This window comes from Mustelus asterias, chromosome 4 (assembly GCF_964213995.1).
Source record: "Mustelus asterias chromosome 4, sMusAst1.hap1.1, whole genome shotgun sequence".
NCBI lineage: Eukaryota > Metazoa > Chordata > Chondrichthyes > Carcharhiniformes > Triakidae > Mustelus > Mustelus asterias.
Window position 1 is genome coordinate 48,535,928 of NC_135804.1, and position 20,674 is coordinate 48,556,601.

Genomic DNA, 20,674 nt, shown 5'->3' on the forward strand with positions numbered 1-20,674 from the left:
TGTGTCGCGAAGGCCGCCTTGGAGAACGCTTACCCGAATATCAGAGGCCGAATGCCCGTGACCGCTGAAGTGCTCCCCAACAGGAAGAGAACAGTCTTGCCTGGTGATTGTCGAGCGGTGTTCATTCATCCGTTGTCGCAGCGTCGGCATAGTTTCCCCAATGTACCATGCCTCGGGACATCCTTTCTTGCAGCGTATCAGGTAGACAACGTTGGCCGAGTTGCAAGAGTATGTACCGTGTACCTGGTGGATGGTGTTCTCACGTGAGATGATGGCATCTGTGTCGATGATCCGGCACGTCTTGCAGACTCACATTGTTTTGTTTCTTAAAGACTTGATTAGTTGTAAGTATTCGCATTCCAACCATTATTCATGTAAATTGAGTTTGTGTCTTTATATGCTCTGTTTGTGAACAGAATTCCCACTCACCTGAAGAAGGGGCTTGCAGCTCCGAAAGCTTGTGTGGCTTTTGCTACCAAATAAACCTGTTGGACTTTAACCTGGTGTTGTTAAACTTCTTCATGTAAATGGCCAGACTTATATTCACGGCCACCTGTATGACCTTGCCACATCATGTGGTCTCATTACTCCCATTTTTGCACTCACAGATAAGGCCACCTCTGATTGCTTCCTTGTATCACTCCTCCACCAATATCTCTTTTCCATGTATCTATCATACCACCATTTATATCCAGCTCGGAAGAAAAATAGCTCCCAATTCACTTGCAACTGCACTTTCAAATCCCAACTCCCCAGCCTATGACCCTCCATTTTTGACATTAAAGCATATAGTATTTGGGCTTTTATTAATAGGGACAAGAGCAAGGGGGTTATGCTGAATTTATACAAGATATGAGTTAGACCTCAACTGGAATATTGTGTACAGTTCTAGACACCACATTATAGGAAGAATGTGAACGTATTGGAGAAAGTGCAGAGGAAGTTTACAAGAATGGTTCCACGAAATGATAAACTTCAGTTATGAGGATAGATTGGCAAGGTCGGGACTTGTCCTTGGACAGAAGAAGGCTAAGAGGAGATTTTATAGAAATGTTCCAAAATCATCAGGGGGCTGGACAGATAGGGAGAAACTTACTTCTCATAAAAGTATCCAGAATGAGAGGGCACATGAACATATCTAGATCAGCTATTTTGTTGTCTTTTTTTATTGTTAACTCTAAGTGCAGTGAACTTTACCCATCAAGAAGCAAATGTCTATATAATGATCAATGCTTTAGAACTCTGCAAATTACATTTGTCTTCATTCTGATGTCACTTCATTATGATCCCACTACAGAAAAAAAACTTGGTCCTTCTGTTGGGTCTAACTTTAGAATTTAAGTTGGACTATCACAATTCCTGAATGTGATTTCTTTCTCATGCACAGTGCATTCAAATTCATTGAATTGACGCAACCGGTGGATTCTGATTCTGAGATGCAGTTAGGTTTGAGAGAAGGTATAGATCTAGATAATTCCAATCTGTCAGTTGTTTAAATTTTACAATATTTAGTTTTGTTTTGATAGCTTGCCTATTTCATTGTGTCAGTGGCATTTCTTTGAACAAAGAACAATACAGCACAGGAACAGTCCCTTCGGTCCTCCAAGCCTGCACCAATCATGTTGTCCTATCCAAACCGCCTGTATCCCTTTATTCCCCATCTGTTCATGTGTCTATCCAGAGAAGTCTTAAATGTTGCTAATGTGTCTGCCTCAACCACCTCACTTGGCAGTGCATTCCAGGCCCCTGTCAGTTTTTTAAAAAAAACTTGCCCTGCACATCTCTACTGAACCTTTCCCCCCTTACCTTGAATTGTGTCCCCTTGTAATTGTTATTTCTGCCCTGGGAAAAAGCTTCCAACTGTTCACCCTATCAATGCCCCTCAATTTTATAAACTTCTATCAGGTCGCCCTCAGCCTCCATCTTTCCAGGGAGAACAATCCCAGTTTATTCAATCTCTCTTCATAGCTAACACCCTCCATACCTGGCAACACCCTGGTAAACCTTTTCTGTATTCTCTCCAAAGCTTCCACACCCTTCTGGTAATGTGGTGACCAGAATTGGACCCAGTATTCCAAATGTGGCCTAACCAACATTTTATATAACTGTAGTATAATTTGCCAACTTTTATACTCGATGCCCCGTCCGATGAAGGCAAGCATACCATATGCTTTCTTCACCTTTTCCACCTGTGCTGCCACTTTTAAGGATCTGTAGACCTGCACGCCCAGATCTGTGTGTGTCAATGCCTGATAGTTCTGCCATTTATTTTATAGCTCCCACCTGAATTGGATCTACCAAAATGCATCACCTCACATTTGTCAGGATTAAATTCCATCTGCCATTTCTCCACCCAATTTTCCAGCCTGACTATATCACGCTGTCTTCTCTGACAATCTTCATCACAATGTGGAGATGCCGGTGTTGGACTGGGGTTAACACAGTAAGAAGTCTCACAACACCAGGTTAAAGTCGAACAGGTTTATTTGATAGCAAAAGCCACTAGCTTTCGGAGCACTTGCTGCTCCTTTGTCTTCATCACCATCCACAACTCCAGCAATCTTAGTATCATCCGCAAACTTGCTAATCCTTTTGCACCCTTTGGGGAGAGTGAGGTTTGTTTGGACATGTTGATTGGACTTCAACTTGGGAGAAAGTGCATCAGTTTAATAATATTAAAACACATTTTTCATTACAAAGCAGATTTGCTCTTTTAAATAAGTGCATAATTTTACTCGGGTAGTTTACACATTCTTGAGGCAGTTTTATACAGAATGTACTAAGATGCATATTTTACTATATTTTCATGCTCAGTGACAACACCAAATTGAAGTCCATTTTGATGATTTGAATGCACTTCCATTTTCATTGGAACAAATTCATAAGTGGATTTCCAACTTGTTTGTTGTTCTTATGCTGCGAAAACACTTTGCCACTGGATGGTGCTATAGTGCAGAGTTACATGGCAGACATAAAGCACCACACAATTACTAATTCTAATGTGTAGGCCCAGATCTCCTGTCAAAATAGTGGGGAGACTAATGTGCTCATTGTTATTTATGTATAAATAGTGCAGTAATTTCAGGTGCTAGGCTCCCTACCTTCAAAGTCACTGGCAAGGGAGCGTGAAATCTAAACCGTGATTACTAACCTATTTGAAAGCTCCACAATGAACCATAGATATCACACTCTGCCTTTTTCTCTTTATTCTTTCATGGGATGTGGGCGTCACTGGTAACGCCAGCATTTGTTGCCCATCTCTCATGTCCAACTGCTAGACCATTTCAGAGAGCAGTTAAGATCCACACTGCTGTGAATCTGGAGTCACATGTAGGCCAGGCCAGGGAAGGATGGCAGATTTCCTAGTGAACCAGAATTGGTTTTATAAACCAATTCAACATTGATGATGATTTCATGGTCACCACAACTGAGACTTTGAATTCAAGATTTTATTAATTGAATTGAAATTCTACAAGGTGCCTTGCTGGGATTTTAACCCATCCTCCTGGGCATTAGCCTGTGCCTCTGGATTATTGACATTATAGTGACATTATCACTACACCACCATGTCCCCATAAGAAACTAAATGATTATATAGCTTGAGCGGCGACACTCCACACCAAGCATAGGGCAAGGCAAGAAGTCAGCTCTCCATGAACTACCACAGCCGGCACAGGAATTGCACCCACAGCTTTGTCTCCTTCTGCACCACATCCTGCTAACTGATCCCCACAATACATTCAAAAAGAGACTCTGAAAACAAAAAGGTTTGTGAACCACTGACTTACTAGGTAGGCCAACAGGGAAAAGGTTAACAATCATTCAAAATCTCATCATTATGTCATGTGAATATTGTAAAGGACTATAGTTATAGTATAACATGGATCTAGAATGTCCAAGTAATGAATTGGCAAAACGTAGTTGTTATGAACATGTCAAGGCTGCGAAACTCAATGATAACCTGGACATTCTACTCTCTCGTCAGCACCAAGGAATTAACTCACACCCTCCAAAACATACCTTGAATCATGTTTGTCATGAATAATTAGCTTATTGCTGTACAATATAACTCAAAGTACCCATTATACTGTACAAGGTATTATACTGCACACATTTCACTTCTAACCCTATCCATTCACCATGTGATTTTATTGTTTAGATGATTGCTCCTTATTTGTTTGCAGTTTATGCCCACATCAGCTATGTCTCATACTTTGCAAGGCGTTTCAGTGGAGAACATTTCCTGCAATCCAACTGAAAAAAAATCAAAAATGAATCTGTAATTTGTAGGAACAACGTAATATATTATTACTAGTTTGGACAGATGTCACTAACTGTTACAACACAACTTAATTTTGTTTCACTATTGGGGTGCTGTGGCTCTGTTTCTGTTTTGCATTAGTATTAAATACTTGCAGGTTAAAACAATCAATTCGTTAAAGACAAACAATGATGGCAGTAAATATATTAATTTGAATAAATAATAATGGTTACATGTTATTAAAACACACAAATGATACTTGGTGGCTTTCTGGTTGGATTTTTTATTGTATTTCCAGAGAGCTGCTTCCTCTTAGTGTAGTGTGGTTACTGCAGCAGGATGTGTAACTGCTTCAAATTGATATTTCTCTCATTCTCAGTACCTGCATAATCACTAAAGGCTGTCACTGCAGAAATGGCTACTTCTAGTCAAGATATTCCAGAAGAGCTGCAAGGTAATGGTTTTTGATTCTTGTTAAGAGTAAAACTACATTTTTGCTTGTGCCCTCTGTAGATTCCTATGCAGTGCTACATTTCAGTTTTATTGGCGCAGAATGTCACTTGAAAACACAAAGCTAACCAAGACTGAGCATGTGGCTTAAGATTTTGTCTGTATCGTGCACAAGTAACACCTGTAACGTCGTTGGACCATGCAGATCTGGCTAAAGACCTAAGTGGCATGCAGTGTGACAAAACTAACCTCTTATTCAGTTTTGTTTCAGCTGGGGTGTATCCATGTATACTGTTCTGTAGTAAAAATATGAGAATACTGTCGAAAGCTTAGCAAATATGCTTCAATGGAAAGTTCACTTGGTGAGGCAGAGATATTGACATGAAGTTTTTGTCAGCATTTTGAAGACACGATTAGTTTGAAGATTACATTGTTTAATTAACTCTAATAGTCACTTTATCCAGAACGTGGGATTGTTTGCCCCTGTTGCTGTACGGATAATACCTGTCAAGTTGTATCTGTACTATGGGCCCTGATCATCATATCACAAAAGAAATTTAAAGGAAAATGGCTATAACTTAAGCTTTGTTTAATTTGAGTCATTACCATTTTTTGGGAAGACTGGAGTATAATTCTTAAATCGTGAATTATATTTAATGTTCCTAATTACACTCAATTTATTTTTTAAAATAGCAATAGCTATGCAACCACGTTTTAATCTGTTGACCTAGAAATCTGAGTAAAGTTTATTTATTAGTCACAAGTAATACTTGCATTAACACTGCAATGAAGTTACTGTGAAATTCCCGTAATCGCCGCATTCCGGCCACTGCACCTAACCAGCACGTCTTTCAGACTGTGGGATGAAATCGGAGCAGCCAGAACAAACCGATGCAGACACGGGTCACATACTGTGACCCAAGCCGGGAATTGAACCCGGGTCCCTGGTGCTGTGAGGCAGCAGTGCTAACCACTGCCTGTGTAGCAGCTGTCTTTTGGGTACTAAAGTTCTCATTTCAGTGGGTTGAAAGTGCATGATCTTTTCCAATGGGAAGTGTCCACTATCCTGCACCACTCGTGACTCTATATCCTGTGCCAGCCCTTTACATTGTTTTTATTCCAACCAGGCTGCCAGGTTCCAGCCTAGCTATTCGACAACAACGACGACTACTCTAGACATGGCTTATTTCAGGAACAGGCCTACAATGAGAATCATGCTGCAACAGGAACTATCAATCATGCAAACATTTGCTGTGCTCAAGCAATGCTTCCGTTGCCTGGACAGTCCTGGGGAAGCTTTGGTGTACACTCCTGAGTGGGTACTGAGATTTGTGGTTGTCTCTTCCATGATCCACAATGTCAGCATCATGAGGGTTGAGCCATTACCCACTGGGCAGCAATAAGTGAAGGAGGAGGAAATGCTGTGCCTGTCCCTGCTTGTCTGAATTCATTGAGGAATTCAGAACTGCACCTGAATCAGAGAACCCCCAGTACACCAAACAGTTCAATAAATCCTCATCTTGGTCTTTACAAGCTGATTGCTTTCCTTTCATTCAGATTTATGGATCTTGCCCTCACCTCATTATAAAGATAAGCAGCAAATCCAGAACAAAACCAAGTTGATCAATCAATTCTGTTAGAAATAATCAAAAATCATCTTTGTATCAGCCTGTAATGCCTGTCTTTCCATATCCTCAAGCTTCTACAAGATGATTCCTCAGTGGCTGGGCTTGAGAGATGGAAGGCTGCTGAGCTTCCAATAAGGGCCCAGGATGGGCATGAAGGAAAACATTGAGCAGCTCTGGGTCTATTGGGCATGGTTGCAGATTTCAGCACCTCAACGTGGGCCAGAGCAGCCTGGCACTGCTGATCGTGTGGCACTAACAGCTTGGACTCGGGGGAGTGGTCTGGCAGGGCAGGCTGTCCTCCCGAGACTATGCCGTTCCCCAGCAGTCAAACTGTCATCTGGAACAGTGCCTGAGCACTCCTGTGGCTCTGTCTGACAACTAAGTGCAGGCTGCTGGGGCACTTCAAAGGCCCCTGTCAATGTTGTCCATCGGACCCAAGATGGAAACTATCTCATTGTATGGCAGCTGTGAAAGCTGACATTGCTGCTATTTGAGTTTCCATGGCAATGATTTGTCCTTTGGAATCTGTCAGAGCCCAGCAGAAGGCCACTTAATGGTGGGTGTCACTATGTTAATCGAGCTGATCACTTGGTCCATGTTCCCATGAGTAAATCTCTGTGCTAAACAAAAAGTCTTGAGACAAGTTAGACCTGGACTCCTCCATGCTATCATGTGCAAGTTCACCGATAGGTTGCCCAGTGCGCCTAGCATTACCTGGCAGATCCCAGCTATTGTTTTTTGTACTAGACCCTTTTAAATAAACATCTGACTCGCTCCTCGGCCCTTTGGCTAAGATCCACGTGTCAGATCAAGCCCAAGATCAGGTGCAATGCCTTTTCTTGTCAACTTGGATCTAGTATGCCTCTCTTGTGGAAACCATGAATTGGGTTCAATTTGAATCTGAATTGCTTTTTGGAGCAAGCAAGGAGACGGATTTGGGCCTGCCCTGTCCACTCTATGCATTGACTTTGTAACTTGAAGAAAGGAATAATTTAAAAAAAGCATCTGAGTCCTCTGCAGCAGAACTAATAAAAGAGCATTCTACCCCATGGCACTCTACCCCCTCCTCTAGTTCCTGTAATGTTCTGCATGCTGGGTCACCACATATAGGCACCTCCTCTCACCTAATCTCCAAAATTCACACAATGCCAATGCTTGTGGGATTCAGATCAAATGATTAATGCATCTTGCTGAAGGTTCACTTCCACTGGCAACTGGACTTTCCACATTTTCAGCACCTGAAAAGAAAGAGGGATTGGGGTTAGCTAGGGTAACAAAGGAGAGCAGGGAGAGAGAGAGAGGTGGGTGATGCAAGTGTCTGCAGCTTGTCATGTGAAGTGTGATAGAAACCAGATGGGACAAGAAACACAATGCAACGTTTCCTCCAGCATTGCCAGTTGTCACTACCTCGATTCTACCTCTCCCCATGATGACAAGCAAGCTTCATTTGAAGGGGAAGAGGGTAATGCAGGCAGCCTTTTACTCCTCTGGTTTCAGTCTGCTGGGTGGAGCTCTCCTGCAATAAAGAAGGGTGTGTGTTAATGAAAGCCTTGTGAAGCATCCTCAGAATGTACCTGTCACATAGTAATAGCTGAAAGTCTATGCATAAGATATGAGTTCTGGGTGAGGGAGGTTTGTAACCGTTATGAATGTGTGCATATGGTGAGAATAAGGTGTGATTAAATGTTTTGCAGTAATAGGAACCCCTGGGGTGCAGTGAGTCTGTGATTAATATAAATGTTGCTGATGTGAGCAGAGAGCAAATCTCCTTCCACTAATTACAATAGCTTAAAATTCCCTTTTTATCACATTGAGCTCCATGGAGATGACTATTGCTTTCCCAAGGTGAGAAGTCAACCATTAAAAGTTGTGCCGCAGGTTAAAAAAAGCAAATTAAACTCTAAGCTTATTGAATTGAAAAGTTTGGAAGTCTTTAAAATTATGAAAGGTTCTGATAGAGTGGATACAGAGAGAATGTTTCCTCTTATGGGGAAGAGCATAACTTGAGGTCATCAATATAAGATACTGAGAAATCCAAATAGGGAATTCAGAAGAAACTTCTTCAAAGTTTAAAGCTTATTTATTAGTCACAAGTAGACTTACATTCACACTGCAATGAAGGTACTGTGAAAATCCTCTAGTCGCCACACTCCGGCGCCTGTTGGGGTTTCACTGAGGGAGAATTTAGCATGGCCAATTCACCTAACCAGCACATCTTTGGACGGTGGGAGGAAATTGGAGCACCCAGAGGAAACCCACAGAGACACCGGGAGAATGTGCAAACTACACGCAGACAGTGATCCAAGCCGGGAATCAAACCCGGGTCCCTGGCGCTGTGAGGCAGCAGTGCTAGCCACTGTGCCACCCCAAAGAGTGGTAAGAATGTGGAACTCCCGACTACAGGGAGTGGTTGAAGTGACTACTATAGCTAGACATGCATATGAAGGAGAAAGAAATAGAGGGAGGTGTACAATGGAAGATTTAGATGAGGAAAGGTAGGAGGAGGATCAAGTGGAGCGCAAACACTGCATGGACTGATGGGGCCGAATGGCCTCTTTCTGTGTCGTATGTCCTATGTTATCCTATGAAATAATCTACATCCATTTCACCATGCAGGACAGACATAATTTCCTTTATTCATATTTTGATGCAACAGGCCCAGATGTAACAATAATTGTTAAAAAAAAATTTGCATTGGCAGCAGTCAACATAAATCAGGATTACCTTGTAGAACTCAACGTAAGTGTGAAGACTTGTGACTTCCATTGTACCATCCAGTTGGCTATCTTATTTTTAATGAGAAATACAACTTGACAAAATATGACATTGATGTGGATTGCATGATGGCAGGGAGTGATGGAGCATAGTGTCATGGTGGCATAGTGGTTAGCACTGCTGCCTCACAGCGCCAGGGCCCAAGGTTCAATTCCAGCCTTCGATGACTGTGGAATTTGCACATTCTCCCAGTGTCTGCGTGGGTTTCCTCTGGGTGCTCTGGTTTCCTCCCACAGTCCAAAGATGTGCAGGTTAGGTGGATTGGCCATGCTAAATTGTCCTTTAGTGTTCCAAGATGCGTAGGTTAGATGGATTAGCCATGGTAAATGTGTGGGGTTACAGAGATAGGGGTAGAGGGAGACAGCCTGGGTCAGATGCTTTGTCAGAGAGTCAGTACAGACTTGATGGGCCTAATGGCCTCCTTCTGCAATGTAGGGATTCTAGGTGAATAGATTTACAATTTGAGGATCAGTGCAGAATCCTGGTGAGGTACATCTCCTGGCAGACAGTTCAAAGAGACTAGGCAGGGGCGTGTAACATGGGATGCACGGGCTTGGGATGGTGAAAGAAACTCCCTAAAAGTTGATAGAAAAATTCATTCATGATTAATAACCTTCAATGCTTATTTTGTCTCATTAGAGCACAAAATGTAAATAAAATTACCAGCTTCATGCAGACTAGAAGTTTTTAAAAAATCACGACGGAAATGTGGAATAGATTTTCATCGAAAGGTGGTGTTAGAATCACAATGATTACAGCATAGGCCCATCATGTCATTGTCAGCTCTCTGCATATGCAACACAGGTGGTTCCAATCCCCGGTCTTTTTCCTTATCCTTCCAATTCTTCAGTCCTCTCACAACATCCTTGTATCTAAGGAGAATTGGGAGATTATGGCTAGGATCTTTGCAATTTCCACCCTTCCTTCCCTCAGCAGCTGAAAGCCTCTTATTATCCAGCTCTCATGAATCAATCCCACTATGTTTTACTGGGGGATCTGGGACCAGGTGGGGCTTCCAGTATTTTGAGTTAAATTGTTGTCTGATTCAGGATGATGTCATTGGAGTGTTGTTATTTGTTGTTTCTCTTCCTGCACCATGCACAAGGGCAGCATGGTGGCACAGTGGTTAGCACTGCTGCCTTACAGTGCCAGGGCCCAAGGTTCAATTCCAGCGTTGGGTGACTGTGTGGAGTTTGCACATTCTCTGTGTCTGCGTGGGTTTCCTCCAGGTGCTCCGGTTTCCTCCCACAGTTCAAAGATGTGCGGGTTAGATGGATTGGCCATGCTAAATGGCCCCTTAATGTCCCAAGATGGATTAGCCATGGTAAATGTGTGGGGTTCTGGGGATAGGGTGGCAGACAGGGCCTGGGTAAGATACTCTTTCAGACAGTTGGAGCAAACTTGATGGGCTGAATGGCCTCTTTCTGCACTGTAGGGATTCTATAATTCTATGAAGGCAGACTTTCATTGGATTCCATCGCAAGTTTTACCTGGAACAGGTCGCTAGTCTGTCGCCAGAGGCTTATAGCCTCAGGGGCACCACTCCATGCCAAGGGATCTCACCCACTCTTAGCGCCTTCCATTAGTGGCGTTGGAAGGATTTTGCAGGTTGATACTCAACCTGTTGGCCCCGTTATGAATGCACCTTCCTTGGCCATCAAGTCCAGGGTGGGACTTGAACCCAGAGCTTCTGGCTCAGAAGTAAGGAGGCTACCCTTTGCAACACAAGACATTGGGAGTGTGACTACTGCATTTTAATGAGACCCACTGCTGCCCGTAACAGATGGACAATCAATATTAAAATAGTCCTAGAAAGAAAATATAAGTCTTTGAGGATGAAATTACTAAAATATCTGAGGAATGTGTGGAATCAAAGAACACTCCATAGACCAAATAATTATCAAACCTTTCAGCTGAATGACGTTTACATGTACAGTACACAAGTACAAAAGTTACTGTATGTACTCTTCAATACTTTGTGTCAAACTAGTACATTAAACCAAATTTGTAATTATGGCAGCAGGAAGGTTTATAGCAATGCATATGCCACATTTAACAACCCAGTTATGTTACTCTGCATTTAGCAGATTTCCTATAGAAGACAGCACAGTACGTCACTTATAATGAAAGCTGAAGAAGAGTCATAAGGAATCGTAGCATTTATTCTATTTCTCTTTCCACAGATGCTGCCAGATCTGTTGAGTTTTTCCAGCATTTTCTGTTTTCATTTCAGATTTCCAGCATCCGCAGTAATTTGATTTTATAGTGTGTTGTTACTTTAAAATAAAAAGAGGAAAAGCCCCAAGTTAGTGCAGTCAACTCGCAATATATTTTATACTAACTGAACACTGGATGAGAATGAAAGCCTAAATAACATTTTTTAATCACTATAACCATGAGCTTTGAAGCTAAATGAGGGCATCCAACCCACCAGCCTGGTTAAGGTCTGGCAATCACAGAGACCAGACCTGGGACTCACTCCATTGTAAGGCTCAACGACTCACTACCTGATCCTGCTGAGACGATGCTTATGTATTACGAGTGTAAAAATCCAACATTACTGTTCAATAACAAATTAGAATTTCAGGCCTCCTTCCCTGGCATTGATGGAGACCTTGACCTGAGGCAGCTCCATTCATTATATTGGAGTCCACAACTTTGGAAGTTAACCTGGAATTGTCCGCCCCAGCAACTCACAATTAGCAGATTGTACAGAGTACCCAGCCACCCGCATATTGTGCATTTGATTTCCTGTTTGGAGCTCCTCTGATCTTAATTGAGCCATCACAATGAGTCTGCTCCTGCTGTACAGGAAGAATAGAAAAAACTCATGCACAACTCCCAGACTAGTGATTGGCTAAACTGCAGATCTGAAAGAAACCTATTTGGGTTAATAGCCTTATATTTCCGGATGTTGAAAGGAAATTTCACGGACCTATTATCTTTAAGGTTTAACTTACAGTTAGTAGCCTCTTTCAAAGATTAAATGGCTTGGTAAGTCTCAATTCCACCAACATTATTTTTAATCATAGTGGAAAATCATTTATGGCTGTGAATCAGACAAGCTTTAGGCTGAATTACACAGAATGTACAGCACAGAAATAAGTGAACTGGTCCAGGCCTGTGTCTATGTTCCACAAGTGTTAGAGCAAATCATTATGTGGTCTGCGAAAAGAGGATGTCTGATGGCTGAATGATCACTTCTCATTCCATTCTATCTTATATTGTTATATCTTGTCACAAAATTAGGTGTATAAAAAAACAATATTCGACATTGTCTTTTTTCTCTGACCAGGTTCATTAATCTGCTCATAGTATTGAGACATCTAATTTAAACATCAACACTTCAAAGAGTTTTGTTTGTTTACAGAACATGTAACTAGAATTCTGCAACCAAAGAAAATAGAGTTTATGAAGAAAGTGAGATTAACAACGAAGTGTAAATCCGAAGAGAAAATATTGGTATGTGCAAATCACTTATGGGGTGGGGTGGGGCGGCGGCGGGGGGAGGGGGGTGCAAATTACATTTAAAACTATCTTTTACCTTACTAGTAACATTAGGAAACGTGTAACTCCACAACATTGATAGAACTGTCCCAAGTTTGAATTTTGTCTTGTGTTCAGTTCACTAAACCCCAGAATAACAATGGGGGGGTTTGCAGTGCTAGAGGTGGCCTCTTTGTCACGTGGGTACATGGAGGGGAAAAATAAAGATATGGTTCCGCTTCAATGCTCTTCAAAGTTGAGTAACTTGCTACTGTCTAGCTTCAATCGTGAGGGTGACAATTTTGGTGGGCTGTTCATTAGTGTACAATCATTCCCTTAGTGAATGATTAACGAAAATTGAGGGAGAGAGATTTCTGCTCACATAGCAGGGATTAGACATTTATTCTGAACGTTATTTAGTTATAATACAATATCCCCGGTTAATGCAATGCACCTGGGACTGATGAACCCAGCACTGACACCAATACACAATTGAACTTCTCTTTGATGCTCATTCTACCCAATTGATTGTTGTCCACAATGCCAAGATGTGGTGAGAATTCTTGCCAGTAGAACAGAGGAACTTCGCCTTGGAGTGAATTTTGATGTTCTTTGTTGGATTGCTACCATTTGTAGAATGCAAAGGGCTAAAGACAACTATTCAGAGGAAAATATCATCTAAAGATTGTGTTTTTAATGTAATATAATGCAATGGAACTTCAATAGTAATCTCTATGGAGCCTAAAGATATTTTATTTGCAAATTTGTTCACTAAAGGCTCCTAAGATATTTCAATGGCTTCATGTTTTTTTAAGCCTTCCAAGAATACCCACAAGTATTTAATTGTATTTACTATTTTAGAATTTGTATGAAACTTCCTTCAAAAAGCAGATGCAGTCTCTGCTGATTGTTTCACCATTAAGTAACTGAACCATAAAGACCAAGGAGGTCACAGACTCATCTCCAGTCTGTACCGAGTTCATTACAGGACTACAATAGGGATATTACCATGCACATCAATACCCTAGGCTCGGGAGGGTTGGGGATACACCTGATCACTGATGAAAACTGTTTTGCTGGAAGCTTGCATTGGTGAACAAGACTGAACTGTGCTTTGGTGATAGTCTGACAATATTCATTATCAAATCTCACGCATGACTATTTACATATGGTCAAGTGACTGGAAATTGGCTGGTGTTCAAGAATTGGATACAAACAAGTATTTTCCAATATCTTCTGATATTGAGGAGGAAATACATTATAAGGGGAAATTAATGTGTGTTATATTGTTCTTCATTTTTCCTTCTAAAAAACAGCTATATGCAATTGATGTAAGATTAAGGACTATAAACTCACATTGTCTTCCTAAATGAGCTGTACCCAATTTGTTATAATCCCAGCTAATGGTAATACTGGACAAGTCAGAACCCAAAGTGGAGCCTAGCTTGAGAGATCATAACTTTATTTTTAAACTGTGAAGGGCAGATGCTGCATAGGGATTTGCTGATAAACTTTTCACAAAAGAATAAAACATCTATTTAACAAGAAAAATTAGCTATATTACATTAGATTAAAAAGTTGGAAAGATTTCAATACAGATAGCAAAAAATTATTCAAACTCACACTATTCCTTTTATGTCAGCAACCCTTACAGACACACAACCCCAGTGAAGATTTACCACTGTCGAAACACCAAGCTTTCTTGCTTGGGCTAACTTTGTTTCAAACTGTTTTCTTATGACAGATTTTTGAGCATTCAATGGACGCTTCCTTCAGTTAAGATCTTTCTCTGGGATATCCAATACTGAAATCTAAACTCATAATCACTTTAACTTCCTTAAATTCAGTTCCTCATCAAGTTTTTTTGCAAGATTTCTTGAGGTGCTTCTTCAGACTTCTGCCTGTCCACTTCCCTCATCCCCTTCTGGACAATTCTCTTTAGATGAAGGCTGACTCACTCCTAAACTGCTCAGTGCTAATCCTGGCACTGATCTGGGGAGCCTATCAACACACAGCAAGTCCCATCCTTGTCACTGGCAAAAACTTCAGTACAAGCATTGGAACATGCTGCATCTGAAAATGTCACGATGTCTGTAGATGGTGAACTTACATAGGACACAAAATTAATATGTGTCCCAGAGAGAGAGAGATGGGGGTGGGACAGAAAAAGGTCTCAAAAGGACATCCCAGATAAGGGACAAAGACAGTGGACAGAAACATGTCCCAGTTAGGTTAAGAAAAAAGAAAGGAGTCAGAGAAAAGCTTCCAAGGGGCAAGTGTGCTACAGGCTGGCTGTTCAACTGGGATTCAGGATGAGGCTCAAGAACTGTTTGGGGGTCATGTAATGTATTTTGTAAAAAGGTTGGGTTAGAAAAAAATCCTGGGAACCACTAGTGTGTTCAGACCAGAAAGCGGGGCAGAAGCTCTGAATCCCTCCAATAAGAAAACCTGACAAAAGCTTGTTGAGAAACTAAGAAGGCCATGTATCTGCTCTGAAATTAAAGCAGTAGTGAGCTTAGATTTCAATTTTTGGTGTTGCAGGGAGAGATCCCAACTGAAGGAAATATCTAGATAATACACAGAAGCCTGCCAGAAGAAGAGTTAACCTAAGCAAGAAAACTTGGCATTGTGCCAGTGGTAAACCTTCACTGGGGGGTTGTGTTTAAGTGTGAATCTGAATAATTTTCTGCTATCTGGATTGAAATCTTTCCAACCTTTTCATCTAGTGTTATATAGTTCAATTCTCATTTAATAAATGTTTTATTATTTTATGGAAAGTTCATCAGCAAACTCATGTGAATCTGTGCAGTAACTACCCTCCACAGTTTAAAAATAATAAAAGTCATGATCTATCATGCCAGGTTTCACTCTGGGATCTGTTTTGTCCAGAATTAAAACCAGCTGGGATCATAACAGTGTGCTGACATTTGTGATCTGAATTTGTGTGCAAGAGCTAAGAGGTTTGATGCTGCAAATAATATGTTTACTGAGGTTTGACTGTTTCATGATGGTGGATACCTATAATCTTTGCTTGTAAAGCTTTGGTTTTAACCACTCTAAGAAGTCCAACAAGTTTATTTGGTAGCACACGCTTTTGGAGTGTCGCTCCTTCAGGTGAGTGAAGAGTTGTGTTCACAAACAGGACGTACATAGACACAGACTAAATTTACAAGATAATTGTTGGAATGCAAGTCTTTACAGATAATCAAGTCTTTACAGGTACAGACATGTAAGTGGAGAGAGGGTTAAGCACAGATTGAAGAGGTGTGAATTGTCTCCAGCCAAGACAGTTAGTGAGATTTTGCAAGCCCAGGCAAGTCGTGGGAGTTACAGATAGTGTGACATGAACCCAAGATCCCGGTTGAGGCCGTCCTCGTGTGCGGAACTTGGCTATTAGTCTCTGCTCAGCGACTCTGTGTTGTTGTGTGTCGAAGGCCGCTCTGAACATGGTTGAGGCAACGTGACAGATAATGTGCACTTAGTTGTCCAGAGTTACAGCAAAAATAAAAAGGCATTTCAGCAGCAGATGAGAGAACATCGTTGTGTATGCAACATAATAAAGTTCTCAGTTGGTGGAAGCTGGCAAATGGAAGACTTGGAACAAGTACGGATGATGTTCTTAAACAGAAAAACAATTGAATCACCAGTATTTGCTCTCCCACCACTTCTTTAGAGAGGTGGCTTTAATTGCCAGAAGCCTAAAATTGTGTCTCCCTATTTGCCCCTTAGATTAGGGAATAGTAGAAGAGGGAAGTTCTTTTTTAAAGAAAATATTTTCAAGTTCTTTCAATTTATAATACTTATTGCATCCTTTCCTTCCTCTCTTGAACCTTTACTAATATTTGACAACTTCTGTTTGCGAGTGGTTCAAACTTGTCAGTGTCATCAAGTAGCCTAAAGGAAACCTCTTGTAATTAAAATTTGTGCTCTTATTTTGAGTGTTATTAATTTCTGATTTGCCATGTTGGAATGGAGGCATTCTAGTAGCGTTAAAGGGTGGGTCTGCCAACTCCCTTCCTGTTTAATATGGTTTGGTCTTCTCTAAGAATACAATCCTCAACCCCCAGTGCAAATTAGTACTGACTGAAATCTGAATGTCTGCAACATTGAATCTGGAGATCTTTATCTGTGACCCCAGTGGACGCAGATATATGCAATGCTTGCAAATTCATATTCTTTTGTTATGTGACAAGTCAGCTGTTACAATGCCAATACCCTGGTAGCCAATGACCTGACCAATATTTCAGAATCTCCTGATTCCCAAGTCCAAATTATTTTTGCAGTCATTTAATTGATTGCTCCCATCATGTATCTTCCCATTTCTATTGGACAACTGTACCCAGGTCAATAGCCGGAAAGATCAGGGGTGTGGAGTGGGCTGCCTTTGAAACATTACCACATGGCAGTGAGTCTGAGGAACGTAAATAGTTGTAAGAGACATTTTAGGCAATGTAATTAATATTTAAAAGCATTTTTAAATATTGAGTTCAAAAGCATGTTTGAAATCTGAAACAATTTTATACCATTCATAGTTCATTGACAGGCATTGGATCAATGGATCTCAGACAGTCAATGTTTTGGCAAGGTAAGTGGGTCATCCAGGATGGTAAAAGATCAGATTAGTATTGCATTCTGAACGTCAATGCTCAGTGGCAAATCACTGAAAACATACATCTACTTTGATTCTGGAATGGACCGGCCTGGGAGTTACTGGTCACAGTGTCAGTCTCAGTGGTAGCACCCTTGTTTCTGAGTACCTTTGTGGTTACAAAGCCTGACCAGAGACTTGAACAACCAATCTGGGCTGACACTTCACTGCGGTAATGGGGGATCGCTACACCATCAGAGGTGTTGTTTACAAATGAAGACATTAAATTCATGCCAAAGCAAAATATTGCAGATGCTGGAATTCTGAAAGAAAAACAGAAAATGCTAGAAATACTCAGCCGGTCTAGCAAAATCTGTGGAGAAAGAAACAAAGTTGGCAGACTGACTTTTACCATAGGTTCCATGAACCCAATATCAGGACCAAATGAGGATCCCGAGTTCACTCTTACTTGGAGCCAAACAGGAAGAGTTATTTTTCTGCAGACAGCCTCTTACTGGCCATTTCTGATCAATCCAATTGAGGAGAGTGGATAGGCCCTGAAGCTACCTAGCCAGAGAATTGGTATCTCTGAAACCTCAACCGGCTGAGATGTGAGTGCTTTCTGAGGCAATGTGATGATCAGGAGGGCTCCTCAACATTGAGGTGACCCTGGAGAAGCAAGTTAAATTAAATGTACAGAGGATCCAAGCGGGCTGAGCCCTCAACCTGGGGGGAAAACCCTTCTGATAGCCCAATGGGGCTGTGGGAGCAGCCTTCCCTACCCATTCCTTGGGGCTAGTGGCCTCTGGATCTAATTGTCCCTGGACTGCTGCTGGCAACCTCCACGTGTGATTGGTCGCTCTGCCACCAGCAAAATGCAGACGTATGTAAAAAGTCACATCTAATTATTACTTGAATTGGTTGTCTGCCTCTGTTGAGTGGACAGCCAGTTGTCATGCTGCCCCACTCCCAGGAAACTTCCCTGGAATTGGGGAGCCTTCGCAATGTGGCTCCCCGCTATTTTTCCAGACCTCTGTCCACCAGCCTACCACTCCAGGGGTTGGGAAAATCCTGCCTATAACATTTGAGGAATGTGATCTTTCATCAGAATTGTTCAGGTCCTTTCTGGAATCTCAGGTGAATGCAAAAGATCCTATTTCAGTATTCAGAATTCAGTAAGGTACCTGCAGGTACATTCGTGACAGCCAAGAAATGAAATCAAGAGACAAGTAACAGAGTGAATAGCAAAACAGAAAACAGTTAAAGGCAGCAACCCAGACTGCCCCAAAGACGGGAAGTGGTGTATTGTAGAGGTTGTTGCTGGAATTATTGTTTCGCAATTTACATTTACAATTTGGACTTGGGATTGGGAAGTGCAGTAGCTAAAATTTTGCAACTACAAAAACAAGGGGTGTAGTTAAGACAAAGTAAAATTGTGACAAAATACTGAAAGACACAGAGAGGATATTTAATTGGCAAATGAATTTCAATATGGATTCGGGGTGGAGTGGTGTATTTAGGATGGAAGAACAAAATCACATATTGCTTAGACAATGAAAGTCTAAATGGAAATGCTTCTCGAATACTGATACAGAAATCACTAAAAATAGCGATGCGGGTTAACAAGGTCCACAAAATATCGAACCAATTATTTTGGTTCGTTTCTAGAGGTATAGAATTGAAAAGTCGGGATGAAACCTTGATTAGTCCACATGTGCACAGTTCTGGTCCCCGTCTTATAAAAATAATGCACAGACATTGGCTGGAACTCAGCCACCTCAATTGCCATGGAATTGGAGTGGGCAAGGATCCAACAATGGAAATCTCCATTGACCTCAGGCGGGAATTTCAGGCCATAAAGGGCTTTTCTGGCTGCGCTTGTTCCAAGACCAGACAATGCCGCCCGAGTCAATGGACCTTTCAATGGTTCACAATTCCCGTGGTGGGTGGGAAATTTACACCCATTGGATAAGGAGCATAAATTATTCACAAGGACAGTCTTCAGACCAATAGGTTATGTTATCAGGAAAGACTATTCAGACTCAAACTCTTGCCTCTAGAAAAAAAGAAGGCTCAGAGGTGACCTAGCTGAGATCTTTAAACAATCAAGGAGTCCAATAGGATAAACCACTGATGTATTCACTTGTAGACCATTCAAAAATCCCATAAGGAATTCAGGAGAAACTCCTTCAAAGAGTAGTTAGGTCCTGGTGTCGACAATTTCTAAACAATTTAAATGGATTATTCTACCCAATTAAGAATAACGCAGGATTAAAGACAATGGTTTCCCTCCTCCACCATTCCCCCCCAAACACAAAGTTCGTGCATGTATCCAGAATTTAGCACTTCAATATTAATTGATGGTACGAAATGTACCATAGATCCATGCCAGTAAAGTGTAGATTTTTTAAAGTCTTGTAATTATCCCATTCAGAGATGGCAGTTTCTTGAAACTGGTGTTTACTACTCAATTATGAAACTTTAATGTTTTTTTAATATTGAAAAACCCCTGTATTGTCACGAAGGTGGAATACATATACCCTCGGTAACAAGAGCACTGTGCACTGTCCTGCAAACAGCAGAGAAATGGATCTGTTTCCTGAACTGCGTCATTTCACAAGGTAAGAAGTTTAACAACACCAGGTTAAAGTCCAACAGGTTTATTTGGTAGCAAAAGCTTTTGCTACCAAATAAACCTGTTGGACTTTAACCTGGTGTTGTTAAACTTCTTACTGTGTTTACCCCAGTCCAACGCCGGCATCTCCACATCATTTCATAAGGGTCAGGAAGTGATGGTGTGATGATAAAAGTAGGTGGTACAAGTTCAGCTCCAACCTATGATCTCACTTCCTTCTCAGATGTTCCCTTATATAGTAAAGATTGGTTGAGTTAACAGCATATCCATAACCCTAAGTGTGCAGTATTCATGCTTGTGATAACAAATTCAATTTTGCTTCTTAATGTGGGCATTACAACAAAGTATTGTTACTTGAAGGATTTATTTGCTGGAAGTGTGCACAATCAAAAATGTATTTCCACCACATTAATATCTAGGTCATAAAGCATGTCCTTGAAAGTAGGCCATCTCTGGGTTTCTTGCAGTTGCAACACAGTTTTTTTACAAAGCCAAGAGCAATTCAGCTTCCTTTGCAAGTCCTAGTATCTCTAGTGACAAAGTCACATATTGACTACTATAATCTCCATGCATTTTAGGCAGAACCTGGATTCTAGATTTAGAATAACTATGGCACAGACACTGATAGTGACCACATTGCTTATAAGCAAAGCTGTCTTGCACTGGGTAGCATGGTGATACAGTGGTTAGCACTTCTGCCTCACAGCGTCTGGGTTCAACTCTGACCTTGAGTGACTGCCTGTGTGGAGTTTGCACGTTCTCCCTTTGTCTACATGGGTTTCCTCTGGGTGCTCCGGTTTCCTCCCACAGCCCAAAGATGTCAAGGTCAGGTGGATTAGTTGTTATTCATA

The 20,674-nt window shown here is 41.3% G+C and overlaps 1 protein-coding gene across 1 annotated transcript in view; it reads left to right on the forward strand.

Moving 5' to 3' along the window:
• The first annotated feature begins 4,644 nt into the window (after positions 1 to 4,644).
• Positions 4,645 to 20,674, forward strand: part of carmil2 (capping protein regulator and myosin 1 linker 2) — a 151,074-nt gene continuing 135,044 nt past the window's right edge. The window contains exons 1-2 of the mRNA XM_078210947.1: positions 4,645 to 4,715; positions 12,485 to 12,576. Coding sequence (XP_078067073.1) covers positions 4,676 to 4,715; positions 12,485 to 12,576 — 132 coding nt within the window. The 5' untranslated portion in view covers positions 4,645 to 4,675. The remainder of the gene's footprint in view (positions 4,716 to 12,484; positions 12,577 to 20,674) is intronic.